Source organism: Labrus mixtus, chromosome 7 (genome assembly GCF_963584025.1).
Source record: "Labrus mixtus chromosome 7, fLabMix1.1, whole genome shotgun sequence".
Taxonomy (NCBI): Eukaryota; Metazoa; Chordata; class Actinopteri; order Labriformes; family Labridae; genus Labrus; species Labrus mixtus.
In genome coordinates, this window is record NC_083618.1 from 16,447,090 (window position 1) to 16,471,280 (window position 24,191).

At 40.3% G+C, this 24,191-nt stretch overlaps 1 protein-coding gene across 3 annotated transcripts; it reads left to right on the top strand.

The window, feature by feature from the left end:
* Positions 1-1,409: 1,409 nt before the first annotated feature.
* Positions 1,410-21,570, top strand: znfx1 (zinc finger, NFX1-type containing 1). Of its 3 annotated transcripts, XM_061043305.1 has the most exons (20): positions 1,411-1,564; positions 2,563-2,647; positions 2,758-3,099; positions 3,160-3,683; positions 4,017-4,239; positions 4,356-4,708; positions 4,806-4,985; positions 5,306-5,412; positions 6,573-6,805; positions 7,408-7,533; positions 7,634-7,782; positions 8,030-8,173; positions 8,275-8,392; positions 12,557-12,807; positions 14,054-14,193; positions 14,715-14,847; positions 15,278-15,445; positions 17,997-18,107; positions 18,289-18,384; positions 18,549-21,570. In XM_061043305.1, the coding sequence occupies exons 2-20, from the start codon at positions 2,614-2,616 to the stop codon at positions 20,991-20,993; spliced, it is 5,877 nt and encodes a 1,958-aa protein (XP_060899288.1). In that variant the 5' UTR covers positions 1,411-1,564; positions 2,563-2,613; the 3' UTR covers positions 20,994-21,570. The 3 variants fall into 3 exon arrangements, with proteins under 3 accessions (XP_060899286.1, XP_060899288.1, XP_060899287.1); XM_061043303.1 differs by having other exon boundaries at positions 1,410-1,564; positions 2,758-3,683; XM_061043304.1 differs by having other exon boundaries at positions 2,758-3,683; positions 12,563-12,807.
* Positions 21,571-24,191: the final 2,621 nt, after the last annotated feature.

The window sequence follows — 24,191 nt, forward strand, 5'->3', positions numbered from 1 at the left end:
GTTACAAGATAATGTCTTAGCTTACATTACATTAGCCTCACAGAATTAAACTATAGGCCTAGTTAGCTTGCAAGCAGTTGAATGTTAGCTGCTATCTAGGAAACTGGCAGGCAAATATGCTGTTCAATTTCCCATTTTGACCTTGTCTCTCCACATTTTCACTTTCAATAGTCTTCAAATTTGCTGAACAACCAGGAAGGAGGTGGTGAAATGAAAGCACTTACCTTACAGTTTTACAAATCACAACCTTGAACAGAGCAGTTAAACATTAACAGCGTTTAAACTTTAAACCCCGGGCGTAATGTCAGAGGGCAACAGGTGTACTGTAAGCATTTTGTGGTTTTATGGTTTAAAAACTAACAGTACACCCTCCTAAAAAACTCACTGTCGTCACACAAACCAGCAGTCATTTGATTCATAAAAAAGGCTCTCAGGGTATCATAATGACTCATGCTAATAATCTGCTGTAAACCAAAGGTGCAGCCATATCTGTCAATGAATACAGACTGGAGTTGGTTGAGTTACTTAACTAGTCCTCTAAGGCAGGGGTTCCCAAACTTTTCAGCCCATGACCCCCAAAAATAAGGTGCTAGAGACTGGGGACCCACTCTGTCCATGGAGGTGGTTAAAACATTTACCGTTGTGCACAGCCGGGTACACGATCCAAACACTGGAATTAGAACGACACAAAAGAACAGCCTGAACACTGTATTATTATTTTCATAATGGTAGCAGAATTAATCTCTTGATCTTTTTTTTTTTTTTCATATGTTTTGACAATAATGGGTAAAATAGGCAATTTTAAGTGATTTTTAATTTTGATGTGTTTGGAAGAATTCTCACGACCCCCTTCTCAGTGTCTTGTGACCCCCCAGTGGGTCCCGACCCCAACTTTGGGAACCACTGCTCTAAGGCCATCAAATCCACGTGTCATACATGCTTCAATGGAAGAAACAACTCCAGGTATGACATTTTGTTCACAGTCATTTAGATAATACATTTACTTTTAAAAACATGATTGGTACTTAGGGATAGTTCAACAATTTCAAGACAGTGTTTTAAAATGTTTCAAAATACTCAACCTTATCTAGGCTATTAAAAGTTGGACCACTGTTCTCAGACTTCTGGGCACTATTACCAATGTAGGTGTCACATTAATTTTACAGGGTTACAACTAAACTGTGTTGATAATGCGTCTACACTTTTTTTTTTTTTTGCCACCAACAACCTACCGAAACTTTCGCAGACCGGCCAATGTTGTGCCCAAAGATGTGACTCATGTGCTTCTTAGTCATAAACCCAGTAGCCTAATGTTTCACATTGTCTGCTAGGTGTGGCGTGTTACCCGGTTTGATGTGATGAAAGGAAAACGGGAGTGACAGAGCATTATATAAACAGCAGCTTCCTGCACTGACAGAGAGAGTGCTAGCAGCAGCAGCAGCAGCAGCAGCAGCAGCAGAAGAAGAAGCAAGAACAACAAGGGAGCAGCTCGCAGAGACTAGACTACCGGTCTGATAAAGATACATGTTAGTGTGAATACCATTATCACAACATTTCAGGCTTGGTAAGTCCTACTTTTTATATGTCTTTCTTTTTTTCGAAAGAAGATGCTGCTTTAGGGGATAGTAGTAACATTTGAGACAGCTACCTGTCATAGCTTACTTGTTAACTAAATTTAATATTTAGTACGAATTAAGCGCAATAGGCCTACGTGACTGTAAAATAAATAAATGCGGACATAAAATCATTAATATCATGTCGGTGTAAGGACTATGTGGAAAATTATTCGTTGGGATCTAACGTGAGAATTAAAACAATTGGAAAAAAATTGCTTGTTGTGTAAAGCAACATGCAAAGCCTCAGTATGCTGTCATCTGAATTCTGTAGAATGGAAACCTAATTGAACTCCCTCTATCATGTCCGTCCACTAGAGGTCGCACTCTGCATTTATATTTGTACATAATTTCTATTGCAAGCAAACAACACCCCGAGTGAGAACACCCAAAGTTAGAATTAGAAAAATTGAAGAAGAAGAAGAAAAAGTGTTTGCAAATGTATTAGCGTGTTGTGTAAAGCAACATGCAAAGCTTCAATGTGCTCTGATCTCATTTCTGTAGAATGGAAACCTAACTTAACCCCTTATATCATGTGCGTCCACTAGAGGTCGCACTCTGCATTTATATTTGTAATTCATTTCTATTGCAAGCAAACACCCAGGAAAAGAACTGGAATAAAATGTTTTATATCTCTCTGAATAGTTAAAATGTTGTTTGCAGCTCCCTTTGCTCAATAATAACCTTTTTCTCGATCTAGCAGACAGAATGGTTGTTTCTATTTCCTCAGAAACTATAAAGAGTGAGATCATCTCTTCTTATCTGACCCCAAACACTGCTTTGACCTTGCAAATACTGATAATCGTATGCGGTAGGAATTTAGATATGATTAAAAAAAAGAATAATAAGCACTTCTAAGCACTTGTCTGCGGATTGAGGATTGTTCATTATTCTTGTTTTATAATGATGAAATCATGTTTTTTTTACTTCTCCAATTTCTTTCTGTTAGAGATAAACAGTGACCCTTACCTAAATCTGAGCAGGTGTCACATGTGAGCCTATGGAGGGCTTAAAGGGATTCAAACTTCATAATGGTAAATATAAAGTTTGAAAGTTGATCACTTAAAATAAGATGAATACAAAGACAACACTAAGTGCTCATTTTCAAGGTCTTAATACATACATTTTGTTTTTCCTTCCCCAGGTGATACTGATGAAAATGGAAATTCTACAGAAGACAAACGCAAAAGAAGCAGACATCGAGGTGCAAAGAGCAAAAATAGGGAGGTGACAGATGGAGGAGCAGAGGGAGGAGGTGGGGGTGAAGGCATTTGCTGGAGAGGCATGATAAGAGGGGGGCAAATAGGTGCAGGAAGAGAAGGCAGGGTGGAGGCAAGTGCGATGCGAGGGAGGGGAAGGGGAGGAGGCAGAGGGGCATGTAGGCAGGTGGGAGGGGCCAGACAAGAAGGAGGAGGGGCAGCAGGAAGTCAGTGGGGAGGAGCCAAACAGAAAAAAAGAGGAGGAGGAGGAGGAGGAGGAGGAGTCGGTAGACAGGGTGGGGGAGCCAACAAGGAAGAAGGGGGAGGAGGGGTAAGACAAAGGGGAGAGCAAGGTCCAACTGGAAAAGAAGGATGGAGAAGAGGTTCACTAGAAACTGCTGCAAAGAGAGGGGAAGGACAGAGCATGGATAGAAGGGGAGGAAAAGACGGAGGGAGGAGACATGTTAGGGGAGACAGACAAGACAGAAATGGAGCGAGAGCAAAATCTGCAGGCGGAATGGGGGCACCACGGGGCAATGGTCTGGGCTTTAGAACACTGGAGGAACTCTCTTTAAAGGAGCCGTCTCTGCTGGCCATCACCCTGTCGACCAAACCGGGCCTACCTGAGGTCCTCAGCGACACGACGATGAGGCAGGACCTGGTCGAACTCCTCTGCCTGGTTATGAGTAAAGCCTTCAAAGCCCGGACCAACAGAGGAACCCTGCAGTATCTGGCCCTCATCATAAAAGATTCCGGGTTTTTCCGCACCGTCCTGCCCCATTATCTGGTGGGCATGGTTTCAGAGTCCAACCCTCACCGCAGGGAACGATATCCACTGCAACTGGAAAACATCCTAGCCATTCTGTCTGAGGTAAACAGAGGATGGATGTACATAAATGAACAAATTAAAAAAAGTTGAAGTGAGATTTTTGCAACACGCAGATACTACTTCTTCTCAAATAAAACATGTTCTCTCATTCAAGGGAATGAAATCCTGTTTCAAACCTGTAATGCAAAGCAGTTGAGCAGTTGTAATACAATATTTGAATGTCCTCCATTCTAAAGCAACAAGCCAATGGAGGAGATGTCAGAGCCTTTGCGTAACCTTGTAACAATGTTCCCAAAACAAATAGAATAAATTAAAATGTAAGAGTAATAACATTTTCTGTGTTTGTTTGTGTTCTCTTCCTTCAATGTGTGTCAGGTCCTCAACACGTACCCTGCCAGCTCGTTGGCAACAGTGAGTCTGTTGGTGACACAAATCAAACCAATCATTGACAGGCTCAGGGCATCAGGAGTCCACATCCAGCCTCAAGTGGAGGAGAGGGTGGAGGGGGTTCAAGGCCTGATCGAACACCTTGAGGAGAAATCCCGGGAGGGAACCCTGCGTTCAGATAAGGAAACTTACTCCCTATTAACCAATGAAGGTGAAAACCCAGTTAATAATTTTTTACTTAGCACAACACTGCAAAATGACATTTTACTGCAAAACATTGTTTCATAGGTAAACAAGTTACTCAACGTCCCGCTTTTTCATACCCAGGTGAGGAGGACTTGGAAGATTTCAGGACCATTCCCATTTACCCCACACTTGAGGAGCTCCATAAGGAAGAAAGGCCTTTCCTCAGACCCAACCTCACCTCGCAGCGCTACACAAACACCCATGTATACCTGGACACACACTTCCGATTACTGAGGGAGGACTTTGTGCGGCCGCTTCGCGAGGGGATCCAGCAGCTGCTCTGGAACAAAAAGAACATGGAAAGGAGTGATAATACACTGAAGAAGAAGCAGTTTGATGACATCAGGGTGTATTTTGACACAAAGCTGGTGGTGCCAAAGTGCACGCACACTGGGATTGCTTATGTAGTCGAGTTTGATGTGCAGCCACTTAAGGTCAGCCTCTGGATGGAGATCTTTGTTTCATTTAGTGTCGCCTGAAACTGAACTAGTAGTTCTTTTAACAATAACAAAATCTTCTTGTTCCTTACAGTTTGTGCGCTGGGAGAACACCAAGAGGCTAATCTTTGGATCCCTGGTCTGTCTGTCTTGTGATTATTTTGACACACTCTTGTTTGCAACAGTATCAGATCGGGATCCTAAGGCTCTGTGTAAAGGACAGGTCCAGATTTCCTTTACTGAAGAAAGCAAAATCCAGCTGGACACAATTCAGGTGGGGAGGAAAAAAATGTCCAAAAGTTGTTGAGGGGTGCAGAATATCTTATTAGCCATTTATTCTGTAAAAAAACTTTCACCAAAACTAGAGTTAAGTCGACAGTTTATTTAATACTTTATTGATTAAATCTAGTCAACCTGCAGAGATACAAATAGCTTAAATAATGTGTTAAAACAAGCTAAGTACTACTGTATACAATGCTTAAATTTACAACTTCAAAAAAGACATGACTGTAAATCAAGATTTCATCAAGGCTGTTGGTGGTTCAATGTAAAAAAAAAAAAATAGATAAAGACATAAACATGTTTGTGTTGCAGAAAGGTCAGTCCTTCCTCATGGTCGAGACTACTGCGTTCTTCGAGGCCTATCGGTACGTTCTCGAGGGGCTGCAGGAGCAGGAGGAGGACAAGCTGCCCTTTCAGAGGTAGGAGTGTGTGTCTGAGATTGGAGGAGTTTGAGGTTTTACCATCAAGGTCGCTGTTTTTATACAATCCCAGTGCGCTTTCACTCTCTTTAGATATTTCAAGGGAGGTCTGGGGGAGACGTGCTCAAAGAAAGTTCAGTAATTCCACTTTTAATTGGCACAAGTTGATTTTATCACCGCAGTATTCCAAAAAAGCAATCATGCATGGATGTGTTCAATATGTGATTATTGTCTGCGCTCGTGGATGGCACTCAGTAATGGATTTACATGAATCACTTTGTTGGCCATCTGTTTTAACAGACCTTTCTCTTGGGACTCCAAACATGTTATGTCTCTTCTTCACTTGTGTTATGGTTTAAATGAATCTTTGACAACTCACAAGTTGAAGCCAACACAGAAGTGCCTTCATCTTGTCTTCTTTCTAATGGCCAGCAGGGGGCGACTCCGTCCTCTGGTTTGCAGAAAGAAGTCTTGTATATTTGAAATAGATATGAGAGCCTTCTTCTCTGTTCATTTGATATCTCTGAAAGCTTTTCCTTAACCCCTTTATGGTCTCAGTTACTAGTTTTAAGTGTTTTTTATTACAGCATAACGGTAACTTTGTGAACAATGGCCCCATTTAAAAAGAAGTGCTTAAATAATCCATGTGTCCAACCAATCAAACCAAATATGGTCGCTTCTGGTTAAAAACTAAACAACAGACATAACAAGATGGCTGTGACCAAAGTGACAGATCAAAAGTAGTGTTCGTGCAAATGAGTGGTCCGCTTCTTTTAACAACCCATGGGCTGTGATGTTCTTAATTATCTGGTTAGTGCCAAACTGACCATTGTCAGTTACAGTTTACTGACAAAAAAGCCTTAATGTGTTCAATGCAGTGAGTTTAAAAAATAAATAATTTTATTAATTCAGAGATTTGAGAAAGTGTATATATTTAGGAAACATATTATGAGCAAATAAACAAAACCATACATGGACACTAAAAGATTGAATAATGGGGAACCGGATGGCCTCGCGATCATGTCATGCTCCCCACGTGTGGAAGATGTGGTCCTCCTGGCAGCAGCCATGGGTTTGAATCCGGCCTTTTGCTGCATGTCATCACCCACTCTCTCCTCTAGAATAAAAGAAAGGTTTAATCATGTCCATAATGCTTGCAGATATATCGTGGAGTGCAGCTCAGATGTGGACCCCCCAGCTTATCTGCGGCGACAGGACACTTATAACCTCGCAGCCATCGCTCTCCCAAAGCACAAGATTCAACCTTTTCACAGCCTGAACCCAAAGGCATGGCCCAAGATGGAGGCGCTGGGGCTGGACGAGTCTCAGATGAAAGCCGTTCACCTTGCCCTGACCAAGGAGCTGGCGATCATACAGGGTCCTCCTGGCACTGGTGAGACATTGAAAAGCCATCATAGGAATGATAACTTTGTTCATTTGGGAATATAAAGTGTAAAATGCATTTTGCAGGTTGTTCAAATAGAAGATCCAAAGAGTTGCTGAGTTAACTTTTTTTCTACAACAACCTTCAAAAGCTTGTCAACAGGTGTGACATATCCTTAGAGCGCAGTCACACTTGCAGTGTTGTGCTCGTGCTCGTGCATGAACTGCACTGTGCCGAAGCACACCTCTCTGAAGCGTGCCATAGCCAAGGAAGTGTATCGTGCTTGAGCACGGTTCGGAAGCAGTCACACTGGTCAAACGAACTGGACTTTAGGGTTGAAGAGTGCTTAGGCATGGTATGGATTGTCAGTGTAGCAAGAAGGCAAGAAGATGTAAATGATTATTTGTATGTAATCTGAGTGTGCCTCTCAACTTTTTTAAGTTCTTAAAAACAAATATGCTCCTCGTTTTCTCTTCTTCTCAGAAAAAGCCTATATTGGTTTTATATTATCTAAAAAAAAAAGAAAGACATTTTTACCTAATTAAAGTAGCAATTTGCCCCAAAATGTCTCCTCACGCTTTATGGTAAATTGATTTGGTGTATTTTCTCAGGGAAAACCTACGTTGGCCTTAAAATTGCTCAGGCTCTGTTGACCAATGAGGTTCTCTGGAGAGATGACCAGGTCCCGATGTTGGTGGTGTGTTACACTAACCATGCCCTGGATCAGTTCCTGGAGGGTAGGCAGATCTCTCTTCTTTCTTTTTTTGTAATTCAAACATTATTTTTTCCGGGACATTTATTTGTTGACATTCTGAAATGTTTCTGTCTGCATCTAAGGTATCCACAGGTTTCTGAATGGTGACATCGTGAGAGTAGGAGGTCGCAGCAGCAGTGAGATCCTGAAGCCTTTCATTCTGAGAGAGCTGATCCACTCAAAGAGTTTGAAAAGAGCGATGCCCTCACACCTGGGTTTTGCAAAACATGAGGTGAGGTCATACAGCGTGCCCTACAGTTTAAACATTAAACATGGTTCAAGATGCTCTTTATTTCTCTCACGCATAACTGAGTATTTAGAACATATCAAAGGATATTTTAGGTTTTATCATTCCTCTGTCCTCATTTTGTTTTACCTTTTGTCACACATTGTTGTCGGCTCTACAAGTTGAAGTATATCGCGCACATTCCTCTGTGATTTTCTCGACCTAATAGCTCCATTTGTGATGTGTTAATCAGATTTATGAGCAGCTGGAAATGGAGGAGGAGAAGATCCAGGCTCAGACCCTGAAGATGGAGTGTTGTTTGAAAGGCGTCCTGCATGAAAACTTCTTAATGGGATGCATTTCATCGACACACTGGACCAGTCTGCACCAGCAACCTGTGAGTCCCACTGAATATCAAAAAACACATGTCATATTCATGTATAAACTGGGATATATGGATCAGATAACTGTTTGCCTTTTCCATGAAATGATTTGCAGATTTATGATGGTTTTGACATGTGGAGTCAGAAGAAGTCCAGTCCCATGATGGAGTGGTTGGGTTTGGGTTCCATCACCATCCTGCAGGGGGAGACAGAGAACGCAACTGGATATGAAGGTACAACTTTCTGCAAGTGTTTCTCTGATGTGTAAGGGGATCTCTAAAGTGGTTTCTTTGAACTAAAGGTGTATTAACAGCACCTCAAAATTCTAGGTGTTATTAAAAAATAGATTTTTAATATATTTACACTAGACAAAATTGAATTGTATATGTTTCACATGTTCATTCTACAACAGAAATAAAATAATTTCTTGTTCTTGTTGTTGGGATGACATGAAAATTATTTTAGTAGAGGTGGGGGGTAAAGCGATACAGCATAGTATTGCGGTATTTTGCGTGGCTATACTAACGATATTTTAATTATATCAAAAGCTAATATGCTCTTTTAATTGCTGAAGCAGTTGCACGATTCAAGTTGCATATTTAAAAATCACTGCAGTTGTACAGTGGTCCATATATGTTTGTGTTCAGTTCAGTTCGATTGGAGTAAAATACCAACAGTTCAGATTGTGAGGTGCATGCAGCCGTTTACAGGGTTTTACTTTGATCACAGTGTTGGTCAGTCTGTGGGCTTCACTCCCATTGTGTCGAAATTAAAAGACTGAAGTGAGATGAATAGACAAAACAGTTCTTGATTTAGTTTGATTATCCATTATATGCAGTTAAAAAAGATACATCAAAAAATATATTGTGTCGCAATTCTCAGCATATTGCAAAATATACTGTAGAATTCCTCTGTGGGAAAAGATTTGTTGTGATATTATGTTAATTCTGCAGGGCTTAACAAATGAGTGACTCTTTTTGTCATAACCTCAAACATTGTGTGAGTGTTAGAGTATGTGTGGAAATCTCGAGTATAACCCGAGTACAGTAGCAGCAGTCATCTGCCTTCTTCACATTGAATTGATTGATCGCTCAGTTCATTTTGACTGAAGTCAGGTTGTTCGGAGTACATTCTTTTTTTTTTTTTTTAAGTTTTATTCAAGTTCAACTTTAAAGACAGCTTACAGTATGCATGAACATTGTTTTCATTTTGTCAGGCATTTGCCACATCAGACAAATGACAACAATAAAAAAAACAGGCAGAAAACAAAAACAAACAAGCAAAAAAAACAAAACATCAGGACTAAGGTTAAAAAAAAAAAAAGCATGCAGGAGGTCACAGAGGAAGTTTATATCGTATAGCTACAGAGGGGTGAAGAGAGGGTGTTCCTAGGGAAGTATTAATTTATGTGGGGAGTACAGGCACTGGGGCTGCACGATATTGGGAATGAATGACATTGCCATATTTTTGTTTCCTGCGATATATATTGCGATATTTTTTAAAGTTTACTGCTTCACTCTGTTCAGCTGAATTCTCCCTGACTCTCCCTGAAATGATGATTACAGACTCTAACCTGATTGCCTTTGTCTCTCTCTCTACCTCCGTGAACGCTATTTGCGTTTGCAAAGGGTCTTATCATGTTGATATCCGTTAATTAGCCTATCGATATTGATCTATAATATTTCCTGCAAGTGATTCTTCTCACATCAGGTCAGACTTTTTAATAACGCGCTCATGCACTGAGGTTCCATCATTTAAGTTTCCCTCCGCGACCAAATAAAATCACGGGGATATTTATTAAATATATTAACGTGCTGCGTCCCTCCAGCCTGCGCGCGTACGAGAGAGACACACAGCGGGAGCCCTCACATACATACAGGCTGAGCAGACGTGCAATGGCTCACAGAGTTTGTCCTCATCCTGCGTTTTGCCTTTTTTGTAGGCTTGAGTAATCAGTTGCCAGAGATGTGAATCAATGAAAAGTAATGTTTAGAGACATTTCTAGAACAAGCACAATGCATTTTGTGAAGATGATCCGCCTTGGAAAGAGAAAAAGGGCGATTTCCGCAGGAAGCAAAGCAAACTTTAAGCAACAGATTACTTCGACATTAAACTACGACTGTTTCAAGTTTTATGGCAGCTCATGAATTCGTAAGGCGGGGGAAGGAGGCCATGAAATAAACAATAAAAAGGGCTATCAGAAGATTGAAACTTAGACCTCAAAAACAAAACCGAGAGCCCGTTCTGACTGAAGATAGAGTTTAACGCACAGATCTGGAAGCCGCTTTCACCCCGAAAGTGTTAAATATATGTGATATTAACTATAAGCAAACTGTCAGATTGTCAAGATCCCTGCTATGCTCCGCTCACATTCACCGCTCCCTCTCTCTCAGTCACTCGACCACTCACTATTGGTCGCTCTGCCCGACCCTGATAACAGCAGGTGAGATGACAGAGCGCTGAGAAGGTGTTCTAACTATGCAAGTTGTCGCATGTAATGTGGTAAAATATATAAATATATGCTCATTTAGATCGATTAGTAATGTGAATGGGCGTAGACAGGCTACATAAACTTAATTGAAAGGCTCAAATACATTTTTCAGCTCCAGACGGATTTCTTTTTTTCTTCTTCACATCGCATGTCCTTGCGGTGTGACTATTGTGCATGTACACATCACGATGACGATGCTGAAACGATATATCGTGCAGCCCTAACAGGCACAGTCTTTATAATGTCCAAAATGTCTTTCCAAATGAGTTGGTCTTCCTTATATTCTTCAACTAGGTTAGAGGCTGCACCTTCCATTGCAACAGTCTCCAGAAATGTATGGAGCCATAGATCATGATTCAGTTTTCCTGTTTCTTTCCAGTGGCTAGTAGCAATCAGTCTCTTGGCCGTCATACATCCGGTTGTTATTATTTACTTTAGACCTAGTTCCTTGAGGTTTATAGTTAAGAAGACACATCACAGGCTCACAAGTCACATTTGTGTTGATCCATTTACCCAGAGAAGTGGTAACCCTATCCCAGATCCCCGATTACAATGCCAACACAAATCAGATTTAGATGAGTCCATCTTATTGAGTGTAACCGGTGTAAAGTATAATGGATGTACACAATGTTAATTAGTCATCTTGTTTTTAACTGATTTGCAAACTGTGTGGAGTTTTAAAAAAAGTATGTTCCCATGTCTCAGGATCCAGGGATTTACCTACAGCTATCTCCCAGTTCCGTTGTGTTGTTCTCCAACAATCATGTTCTTTAGAGTTGGTTCTGTTTCCTTCATTTTGGGTATGGTTACCGCCTCTCCTAAGTGCATAGACAGTTGAGACCTTATTTGCATGTAAAGTAATAAATATTGGTTCTCTATGCCATATGGTTTTCATCTCCTCAAACCTTTTCAGTTTTCTGTTATGTGAGGTTAGGCTACTCGGAGTATACTCTGATGTCAGTGGCCTCAAATAAGAATTTTATTAGTTGTGATCACTGCCCGAAATGAACTTTCTGACTCACTGGCCAAGGTGGCAGGTAGATGTACAAAATTCAGTGGCCAAGTATTTTTTGTTTTTGGACTACGGACAAAATAATGCACTCTTTTTGTGTCACATACACATTTTTTTTAAACATTTTTATTTGATTTGTTTATTCCGAACATGTAACATAAGATAAAGCTGAACATAAAAAAACAGACAGAAAATAAATAATAATTACAAACAGTGGAAAGTATAATTCAGAAAAAATTTGGACACGATGCTATTTTAAGTTACATGTCCGCAAAGGAGTGGGAAGAAGTAAAAACTTGAATCCCACCCCTCTCCATCTATTCAACTAGCTGTATTATATTTGTAAATGATGACTATAATGTAATATAATATGATATGAAAATGTATTTTTATAGTTTATATATGTATCTTTTCAGTGTCAAGATTTTAAAAAAATTTATAAATGACCTACAGATTCTAAATAATACAAAAAAAACAGCAACGAAAAGGAAAATAGAAAAAAAGAAAGAAAACAGCAGCAACATGTAAACATTAATCCCTGCAGACATCATTTGTTTCAGTACATTAAATTGAGTTAATGTTTTTCAGTTCTGTTGATCAGATCATTTTATTGGATCAGGAAAACTTGATTTGCTCGCCTGTATTTTAAAAAAAGGTAGTAGTGCCCAGGACACCCCTGCTACCCTCTGGGATTAAATTTATCATGGCAGTATGTTGGATGTTGCATGGTTTCTCTTGCTTGTTCTCTGATGCAGGAAGAGCGCTCTGTTTAAGGATCTCGGCTCCTGCCTTTTGTGTTGCACATACATTTCTATAAAAACTAAAATGTCGGTACATTTCATTCACTGATGAACGAAATCACTCTCATACTGAATCTTCCTGTGTTTGATCCAGATCCAGATCCAGATCCAGATCCAGAGGAAGCGATGTTCTTTCATGAAGACGACTTCATTGAAATCACAGAAGAAGCAGACATGATCCTGGCAGACCGGCTTATTGACGACAGCATCGGCCCCAAAGAACTCAGGAAGGGACAAAAGGAAAGGGACATGCAGCAGGCTGCCAGAGAGATGGAAGCAATGATGCTTAATATGAACCTCGGTCAAGCTGAAATCCAGCCTCAACAGGGCGAGGGAGAATGGGAGGTAAAAATGAAGAGTTTGTCACGAGCTTAACTTTTCATGAATTCAACATTTTGTCAATCGATATGCAATGAGAAACTTTTTATCAAGAGCAAAGATGGACTGGGTGAGAGGAGTAGATATAGACTCAATATAAAAGCCACCCAACAGAAGCAGAGTTTTTTGTTTCTTTACACTGTGTACCTATTAACAAAATTAACTTCCTTCTACACAAAATATTTTAAAATGAGATTTTTGGGGAAAAAAATCTAACATGCATGATTTACATGCATATTTTTTCTCTCTTGTAGTCTTCATCTCACCTTTCTTTTCTTTTTTGTTTTACTTCTTGGCAAATTACTGCCACCACCTGTCAAATAGTGGAATAGCATGAAGCAACTTTTGTTCCCTGCTTTCAGGCCTGCATGCTAGTGCTGTGCACTCTTTATAAAAACATTAATCAAAAAACTAGGATTTAAAAAATATTTTTTATTGAACCAGGTTTCTCCCATTGAGATTAAAAACCTATTTTCCAAGTAAAGTACAATTTACAAATTGTGTGCACCTGTAAAGGAGCTTCTTAAGTGCCTTTCTTAAATAGATCACGACAGTATTTTTCAAGTAAATCCTCATTTTTATTTGAAAGTTGCCTCTGAATAATTTGTAGTGTTTCCATTTGCAGAGGGAAGCTTCTGTGGTCAGTAGGACTGTACCTTTATAGTAAAATGTGACATATAGTGCTACATGGAAATAAAACATGAACAGTCAATACATACAATTGCAACTGAAGGAGGATGACACAAACTGATTTTTATGTTGAGTCATGAAAAATGGAAGCTAGTGTGTTTTTTAAATTTTTTTTTTATCTAGTGAGTTTTTTTTCTTTTGTATCAAGCAGCATGACTCAGATTTATTTACCTACCTGAAAACAAATCCCCTCGAATGGGACCCGAAACAATATAATTAGCGACACTGTTGGTCAGCTTAAAGTGAAACAATGGCCAGGGATAAAAGACAACTCATGAAGCATAGTCTAATCCATATCTGTTCCAGTGTCACAGTTATACTCAAACACGGCTTCTGTGTGTCCCTGTTAATCTTTCATATTTGACCCTCCATCAAGTTAAAGCTTTGCCTTTTATTTTTTTCCACAAGAAAGACTATGTGGGTGTATCATTTCTATTAAGATAACAACAAAACATGTTACCAGATTAGCTCAAACTTTGAACTTCAAATGTGTTTAAAGTTGAACCTGTTCTGACCCTCGCAGGTACAACGTGAAGAGAGAAAAAGGATAATGAAATACATCAAGAAAGAGCTGCGGGGTACCTCCTCCATGAGTGAAACAGAAGAGAAGGCTGTCGTGGGCATTTGGGCTCTGAGCATAAAGGACAGATGGAGACTCTATCGGTAATTCTGCATTGGTGTTTCCTTTCCTTCCTTCCTTCCTTTACTATGTTCCTCTTTTTTTTCTTTACTTCATCTCTCCATGAATATTTCTTACCTGTCTGTCTTTTCAACACTCCTTTTTTCTAAATGTTCCTTCTTCTCCTCCTTCACTTCCTTTCATCCTCAATGCAAGCAGCCTCATTCTGCTAGAAGTACTGTATTCCCAGTGTGTATAATTAAGTCAACTAATCACCAGGAAAATGTTTCCCAGAGGATCTCCTCACCTCAGAGAGCCAAGATGCAACTTCTCCTCCTGAGAGAACTCCTGTCTGCATAGTCTAAATTTTCATTTCAACTTACAAACAGGGCAATTTCCTTCTAAGGCTTATTTTATATCTCTCTTGTTGTGATTGGTTAAAACGTACTGCTTTGTCAAGAAAGATAACGTACTGTATATACTTTGAGAGAGTCTTCAGGTTTCCATAAAGTTGAGTAAGTAGTCACCTTGTTGTTACTGTCATCTATTTATTTTGTATCTACAGGCTGTGGTTGGCACGCTACAGGGAAGAACTTTACAAGGGCGTCCAAGAGTGTGAACACGCTTATCAGAACGCCGTGGACAGACTGACTGAAGTTAAAGACCACGAGAGGCTCTGTGTGCTCCGTACAGCGAAGGTACAGTAATCATCTGAACAGCTGATCATTTTTACTTTCCATGTTTATTCCAAACCTCATCATAGTGGACACAATCAATAGTTTAGTGAAACACTCTCATATGATATTAGCTTGATGTAGCCAAAATTTTCATCTTTGGAAAACAATGATCTTTACGTTAGTGTGCTTTGAACCTGTTGTTACGAGACGCAGAGAACTTCTTTAAACATCCTAACATTAAAAATATACCTTGTCTCATGTGGAATTGAAGGCACCTGCACATGTGTGGAAACGATTGACAAATGACACTGCACTATAGTCTGCTGGTTCAAGCTCCAAAAGTCATGACCTCATTAAACAGGATAATATTAATATTAGTATTAATATACTTAATCAAGGAATCACAAAGATTCCAAGAGATGCTCAAATGAACACAACTTCTGTCCATCAGGTAATCGGCATGACAACAACAGGCGCAGCCAAGTACCGTAAACTTCTGCAGGAAGTGCGTCCACGTCTGATCATTGTAGAAGAGGCTGCAGAGGTTCTCGAGGCCCACACAATCACCACACTGAGCGAGTCCTGCCAACACCTCATCCTCATCGGAGACCACCAGCAGGTAAAAAATCCACACTGGTAAACAATCGCTCAGGTCATGGTGATGTAACTGCACTCTGTTACACGTCACTTTACCCAGCTCCTTAAAGCGACACATCCATTGTGTATAATGTGCTGAATATTGAGAGGGCGCTTTCCTTATATGCCATATTTTTTTGGACCAGGAACAGAATTTATACCAGTCACTGATACAGTTAGTTCATGGCAGGTAGCTCATGTGTGCCATGCTCAGGCATATGTCTTGTGTACTGACAACAGTTTAAAGCTGCCATTTCATACGAAAAGTACAACATTACAAAAATACTAACCTCAACAGGAACAACATACTTTCGTTTTGAAGTGTGCGGCATAATAGCTGCCTACCTAGTACATACAGCAAGTCATTTTAGCTTAAAATGGCCAATTGGCTTGCTTGCTAGCTTGGCTCTGCATTAAGCCATTATTTAGACATATTAGCACTTGTGAATTACAGCAACCCGCTACAAACACATTTCATGAACACATTCATAGTCCAAAGTGAATTTGAGTCCATAAGGTCTAGATACAGACATTAAAGCCCTTGTGAGGAGCTGTCTGTTTGTATTGATTATGGTATACAACAAAGCCGTATGTCTTTTCTCTTTGCTGATCTTAGACTGTACATGTGTAAGTAGTGTTTTCTGATCTCATCCTTCTTTGTTCACAACAAATGTATCACTCATTGTGAATATTTGTTGTGAAAAGTGCAGGAAAAAAAAAAGCCTGTTTCTTCAGCATGCTGTTACTATCACCTAGTTATTTCAGGCTTTAATAGTGACTATATAGAATTAATCAGTGTTTTCACTGATAGTCTAGTTTTCTTCTGTAGGTCAAATAGAGGTATCGGTTATAGTTTTTTCATAAGCCGAGCTTTAATACACAATATTTGTATACAGTGATGAGCTCTGTAAAGTACCTCAAGCTGCAAGTGGAGTATATCTACTAACCCTGATGTAGCGCACCATTTAGGCCATAAATACAAATAATTATATGAATATCAAAGTATGTCGAGCTGAATATCAAAGTTGATGAACTGTGTTAGAGTGGCATCTCATGAGATTTGGTCTTATAATGTATGCATCTCGCCTAATTTTTGCATCTTGCCTAATTAGCGCTCTGGAGTATTTCAATCAGCCTTGATCCTTCTGATTGAAAAGACCTAATTTGCATGCCCAGGTGAAAATGTAAAGGACAACCTGTCATAAGGGCGTTTGTGTATTTGTGTGGTTGTCAGTAACATTTTGTGTATTGCCTTGAGGGAAATGTAAAAAAAAAACATAATTTTCTGTGCCAGCCATTACAAGAGCTAGAGACGGAGACTAGTGAGGAGTGAAACGCTTGGCATCAGTGGCCTTTTGCAACTACTTGTAAGGGCCTGCCAAGGACATATGGCCAGGCCGCCTGTCTAGCATTCTGCAAAGTGCGATCACATCTACACACAGTTTGATCACACATCTGAATATTCTCTCCTGGTATCTTCTTGCTGTGTAATTTCCTGACGCTCTTTTCCTAATATTTGTTTGTTGCACTGTTTACGCGTGAATGTATGCATTTGACTATACAAACAAACCTGAACAGTTGCACAGGAAGTTGAGCGAGTATAAGAATGGAATTTCAAATCGAGTTTGACTTGAAAATTGCTTCATGGTTTTAAAACTCTGAGCACTAACAAGTCAAATACAAAGAAACTGCTCTGTTATCGTGGAACACAAACTCAGATCTGTGTATGTGATGGAGGTGGTTGGATCACACATTCCTGGTAAAATAAGCTTTGGCATTGTCGGGCCGTTCATTAATCACAGGTTTGGTGTTGAATCGAGCAGAACACAATGCTTCACATTTATACTAGAATTTGTCTTGCCTCCCCCACACCCCCTCCCACATACATTCACAATCACACTCTGTCCTCTAGCTAAGGCTGCTTAGAGACACTTACCCACACACACCACACTCACTCACTCTCTCACACACACACACATACAGGCGAAGAGCGAAGAACTAACAGCACAGCAAAAGAAAGTTCGGTTGTATTTGCATACATTCTGTATTCTCATCCAGTCCAACTAAAAGAGAAACCCAGTGCAGAACATTGCTTATCCCTCCCAGGCTTACTGTGTTGATGGTGTTCACTAACATTTACATAACTGAAAATGGTCTGATCACGTAAATATGTGATCATGAAATTCAACATTCTGTTCTTTATTTACATGGTTTGGATCCATTTAGAGGCTATAATTAAAGATGGTAACACAACTCGTGTGATTTCAAAAAGCCAAAGCAAGTTACTGTATCAATTTACAATTTACACCATGCGTTCTTTAAACATTTCAAAGTTGACACAATGTGCAAGAAAATCCCAATTTTTAAATTAAAACGTATTTTAAGCCCTTAATATCTTTCCATTAGGCCACAAGAAGCCAGCAAGTCTTCAGTTTGTATAAGAAACAATAAAAAACTCTGCCACTCACTTTTTTATTTCTCCAACTATAATTACATTTTTTACATCATTTGATAATCTTGAATTCTTCTCTCAGCTGCGCCCCAGTGCCACAGTCTACGATCTTGCCAGGAACTTCAGCCTGGAGATGTCCATGTTTGAGAGGCTGGTGAAGATGAAAGTCCCTTATGTCAGACTCAACTACCAGGTTAGTGAGGGGGGGGCGGGAGTTTGTTTATGAATTTATCCGATTTCATGTTCTATCAATCATTAAGCTAAAAGCATAGCACCTGAACGTATGTGTCTGTGTGTTTGTTTTTCAGTGCATTAATGCCTCTGTATTCATATGTGAATGCCTGTGTTTGTGTTTTTTTTTGTTTATATTTCAGCATCGCATGAGGCCAGATATTGCCCGTCTGCTGACTCCACATATCTACTCAGAGCTGGAAAACCATTCCTCTGTTTTTGAATATGAAAACATCAAGGTGGGTATAGTACTTGCTCTCAAGCTCCAGGGAATTTCAGTTTAAATAATCCATGGATAAAAAGTATCTGCATTGAAACTTAGACTTTGAAAAGTATTTTGAGTCACAGATCGTGCAAGACATAAAGTATAACTAAATGTGTTCTATCAAATGCTGTCTTACAGGGACTCAACACCAATTTATTCTTTGTGGAGCACAACCAACTGGAAGAACACATCAAAGATGGAAAAAGCCATAAGAACAAGCACGAGGCAGAGTTTGTAGTCGCTCTTTGCCGCTATTTTCTCCTTCAGGACTACAAACCAGAGCAAATTACCATCCTCACTACCTACACCGGCCAGCTCCAGTGTCTGCGTAGTATGATGCCTGCAAAGCAGTTCCAGGGAGTTAAAGTTCATGTAGTTGACAAGTACCAGGGCGAAGAGAATGACATTGTCATCCTGTCTCTGGTCCGCAGCAACCTGCAGGGCAAAGTTGGCTTTTTGAACATTCCCAATCGTGTCTGTGTGGCCTTGTCTCGTGCCAAGAAAGGTCTCTTCTGTATTTGCAACAGGGAAATGTTGGGACAAGTCAAACTGTGGAGCAACATCTTCAGCACCTTGGAGGAGAATGGCCAAGTTGGAAAAGCTCTGACCCTGTGCTGTGAAAATCATCCGGATCGAAGGGTAAAAGCTTCTTGTGCAGAAGATTTCGCCCAAGCCCCTGAAGGCGGCTGCACCCAGCCCTGCGAGTTCCGTTTGCAATGTGGCCATGTTTGCACAAGAGTCTGCCATCCCTACGACCCCAAGCACAAGAAGTACATGTGTGTCAAGAAGTGCCCGAAGACTTTGTGTGAGCTGGAACACAAGTGCCCACTTATGTGCTACCAAGACTGCCCAAAGAAATGTCCAGTGAAGGTCGAGAAGATCCTACCCCAGTGTGAACACAAACAGATGGTTCCCTGCCATCAGGACCCCGCGACGTTTACATGCAAGAAGCCTTGCGAGAGGCTGCTTCGCTGTGGGCATCTGTGTGACTCGTGGTGTGGGTTAGAATGCACCAGTAGGTGTAAGGTGGTGGTCACCTTAGATCTAAGTTGTGGCCACATCACACAGGATTGTTGCTTTTACAAAATGCAGGATGAGAAACCTGAATGCAAGTCTCCTTGTGAGCATCAGCTGAAATGTGGCCATGCCTGTCGTGGCACATGTGGCAGGTGTTTTCAGGGCAGGTTCCACCGCCCATGTCTTCACCCATGTGAACGCGGCCTGATCTGCTCTCACCAGTGCAGGGAGCCTTGCACTCGTGATTGCCCCCCCTGTCGGAGACCGTGTGAGAATTGCTGCGTCCACAGCAAGTGTAAGAAAAAATGTGGAGAGTCCTGTGCACCATGCAATGAGCCCTGTTTTTGGCAGTGCGCTCACCAAAGCTGCACCAAGCTTTGCCACGAGCCGTGCGATCGCCCTCCATGCACAGAACCGTGCGGCGAGACCCTGGGCTGCGGCCATCCTTGCATAGGTCTGTGTGGAGACAAATGTCCCAGCAAATGTCGCATCTGTAATCACGAAGAGGTCACAGAGATTTTTTTCGGGACTGAGGATGACCCCGAGGCAAGCTTCATTCAGCTGGAAGACTGCGGACACATCATTGAATACTCAGCCATGGACACGTACATGGCGATGGATGACAACCAGCAGTCAGGGGAGGGAAAGGAGGTGGCGATAAAACTGAAGGAATGTCCAAAGTGTCGAACTCCAATCCGAAAAAATCTACGCTATGGTACTCACATCAACAGCAGTCTGGCTCAGATAGAGATGGTGAAAGCGAAAATCAATGGGGATCAGGCAGATTTAGAAGTGCAGAGGATGGCTCTTCGAAAGCAGTGGAAGGAAAACCTTCCCATCTATGATGTGCTGAAGCAAAATGCATATATGCATATTCGGGGTCACCTTGAAAAAAGGGATTTCACAGCTAATGATGTGTGGGTCCTTGAGAACAAGATGGACTTCCTTCTAAGAATCTCAAAGCTCAGGAAGATCCAAATGGAAAAAATGCAAAGTTTCACGTTTGAAAATAACGTCGAGGAGTTTACATGCTGGCTCAATGACAGAAACCAAAAATTTACGGATCAGCAAGTCTTCGATTTGCAGAGAGAGCTACAGAAACTCACCCTCCTGACTGAACTCCTCATTCGTTTCAATATGGCACAAGAAAGAAGACAAAGTGACAATATCAAAACGGAGTTTGAAGCAACAAGACAACTTCTGGAAAAGTCAGGCCAATTCAGAGAGCAAGATGAAGACCGAGTCAAAGAAGCGATGAAGGAACTGGACAAAAAAGTTCCACCCACAGGCTTGATGATCAGCGATGAGGAGAGGAAGATGATCGTCTCGGCTATGCAGATGCGCCAAGGACACTGGTACAAATGTCCAAACGGCCATGTCTACCTCATAACCGAGTGTGGGGGGGCTATGGAGAGTCGCAAATGCCCCGATTGTGATGCGGTCATCGGTGGAGCCAGTCACAGACTTGAGAGTGGCAACCAAGTCGCTTCTGAGATGGATGGGGCACAGCACGCTGCCTGGTCTGAAACCAACAACCTTCTCAACTTTGGTGAATTTAACATCTAAAAAGGCAACTGTGAGAAATATGTCATATCTTCAGACATAAATGCAGTTGATGTCAAAGCCTGTGAGGGGCTTAAAGGTGATGATTTAGCAACCGCTTCCTTGTTCCTTCCTTTTCTTGTTTGATCAGTAGGGATTTCTGCTTAAGTCACTGAACACTGAAATAACAGAGAAAATGCAGCTGTTCATGTCAGTATGTGTCAATTACTGTAACTCATTTGATAGATGTATGAGACGGGGCTTTATGTTTTTGACCTTCTTAAATCCTTAATTGAAAATGCAGATGGACAGAATGATAGTAATAATCTGTGGCACTTTGTGGGGTAGCAGTTTTGATAAAATAAATATATTGTTGCAGAGTTCATGTTCTAAATCACAGAGTAAGTGGTGTTTCTAATTTCTGATGTGTAAATAATTTGTCCAACCATTTCGCATTCAAGACTTCTTGTGTAACAGTTGTCCCTCGCCTCAACAGCAGGTGGCAGTAAAGCTCTGTAAAAGATAATACAGAGAAAGGACTTGATGGTTCTCATGTTTGTAACTTGTTTGAATAGAATAAAATGTCTGTGGCTGTTATTGACTTCCCTTGTCTTATTTATACATACAGTACTCATAATGAGAGAAATACCACCAAGGGGAGCGGTGTTTATTAATATTTACTTTGTGTTGTTATTTGCCTTTATAAGGATGTGAATATAAAAGTTTACCAGGACTCTTTAATGCTGCTACACTCAGGTGCATATATAGAAAGCTGCAGGCAGAAAAAACACAGTCCACAAAGATACCAGCAAGATGGAATCTATTGTTTCTCTAAAAGGACATCATTGACAGTGGAGTTTAAAAAAAACCAACCTGAAATAGCTACAATCCTTCTTCACTACAGTACCAGACTAACAATGGCAGAGTTTCATTTTGGGCGTTTTGTAACAGCTTACATCACTTTATTACATGATAAATGTGTCCCTGTCACTAAAGCGGCTCCAATGCAAACTGCTGACTGCAAGGGAGAAGAGGAGGAGGGAGCAAATGGACAACACAATATTGGCTTTAAGGATATGTTCATACATGTCAGACAAAATAGCCCTCTTCAAGGACAAAAAGACATGTATTTATTTTACCCAAAGATAGCACAGAAATAACTTCTTTTTTCAAATAACTATAAAACATAGTTGATTGGAAAGAGTTTTAATGTAGATTGTAATACCAAATGTGCTCATTTTGAAAGATTACACCCTGGAGCATGGCGTTTCAGTTCACCAAATTTTCTGAATTATTCATATTAAGCTACCAGTCACCTTCAGTTGGTAGGAAATCATTGACACTGTAATGATATCATCATACTGGTTGAATTCAAGTATGTAATTTTCTCTGAAAATCCTCTGTCTGAGTTTGATGAACATCACTGTGGGTTAACTTTATAAAAACACATTTTGGACTTTTTGTTGGAGGCTGCTGGAATGAGAAGAAACAAAACTTAGACTGATACTTTGTACCCATGTGCTTACATAAGGTCCTTGAAACTTACTATTGAATAAAGATTGAAAGATTCCGTTCATGCTTTGGTGGCAAGACATGCTCCGAAATATATCAGCGTGGGATGTTTACACTTATCTTAAACTGGAGTTTTAATGGAAAAATTACCTTTTATATGAAAAAGTGCTGTTTTCATATTTGGTGGAACCGGCAAGGCGGCTGGTATAAAATTCAACACACCAAAATGTATTGAGGTATATAACTTAATTTCTGCCATATGCTCTCACTTGTTAATTTTTTGAGAGGTTTATTTTGGGGCTTTTTATGCCTTTATTTTAGAGATAGGACAGTGGATAGAGCCACAAATTGGGAAGAGAGAGAGAGAAAGTGGGGAATGACATTCAGGAAAGGAGCCACAAATCAGATTGGAAAACGGGTCGCCTTGCTTGGAGAGCAAGCCTCCGTACGTGGGGCACGTGCACTAACCACTAGGCTACCAGCACCCCATGCGTTTACTTTTTAATCAGCATTTTTATACCATGCAACTATGATCTTTAGCAATTAAAACCTGAATTTGAATTTCCATGTTTTATTTGGATTTGGACATTGTAGTTAAAATGAAGCAGTATGGCTCTACCCCTGAGAAGATGTGTCTATATTCAAAGAATGGACTGTTGGTATTCTGTTGGCCCCTGAGGGTAATGTAATGGGTTTGTATGGTCAAAAGAAATGCTCATTAAAGTTGCTATGGAGACTTTTTTTCAGTGAAGCTTGTTGAGGTCCAAGGTTCCAACAAAAAACAAGAGTGTCTCTATGACTTAAAGCTGTGTGTGATGTGAAGGAGTGTCATGGACAGAAATCACAACAACCTTGCTGTTAAAACACAAAAAAACATACAAAGCAAAGTTACTAAAAGGTAAGCTTTCTGTCTCAAGCCTCCTCATGTGGAATGAAGTTAGTCTGAATATAAAGAAAAGGTCGTTTGCATGCTTGTACTCCAGATAAGTTGTTAAACACACTGGGCTGAATAACTGCAGTGAAATCTAAAGGCCACTAACACTTTACAGCATGTAAACTTTTTTTTTATTAAGGATTGACTTATCAATAGTTATTGATTTTAATCACAAGGTATTTCCACATCATCACATTTATGATCATCATGTCAACATGCTAATTGCATGTTCAAGGGAAACCATTTAGATTCTTTTTTGTTTAACAAAAGAGAGGCTTGTTGAAAGGTTTGGGGTTAAGTTGATGCTTATAAGGTAAAGTTGATGCAATACCCCTAAAGTGATCTCAAAATATGTTTGTGTGCCTGTGCATCTGAGGCGAGGGAGAGGGATAAATGTGTTGGGGGGTAAATCACTGTCAGGGATATTGAATTGGGATAAAACAACGTAGATGTCATTTATAATATTGAAACACTCTAGAAATACTACTGAGAAGTATTATAATATACTACAAAATTTTTCCAAGGTCTGAAAAATGTCAACAATGGACACAGAAAAAGCATCAGAGCAACATCTTTTTTTAACCTTTACAGTAAGAGTCCAGACTACGTGTGTAAAAACGTTCTACAGGTGCTTTAGTGGAAAACAACCACCACCCTTGTGACTATCAACTAAGATTTGTGATTTCAGAAGAACTGGCGCTGTAGCCTTTATACTCTGACTCAACTTGTTGATTTTTGGCTCAGCCAGGGGGGTGTCCAGATGGGTGGCATGCCCC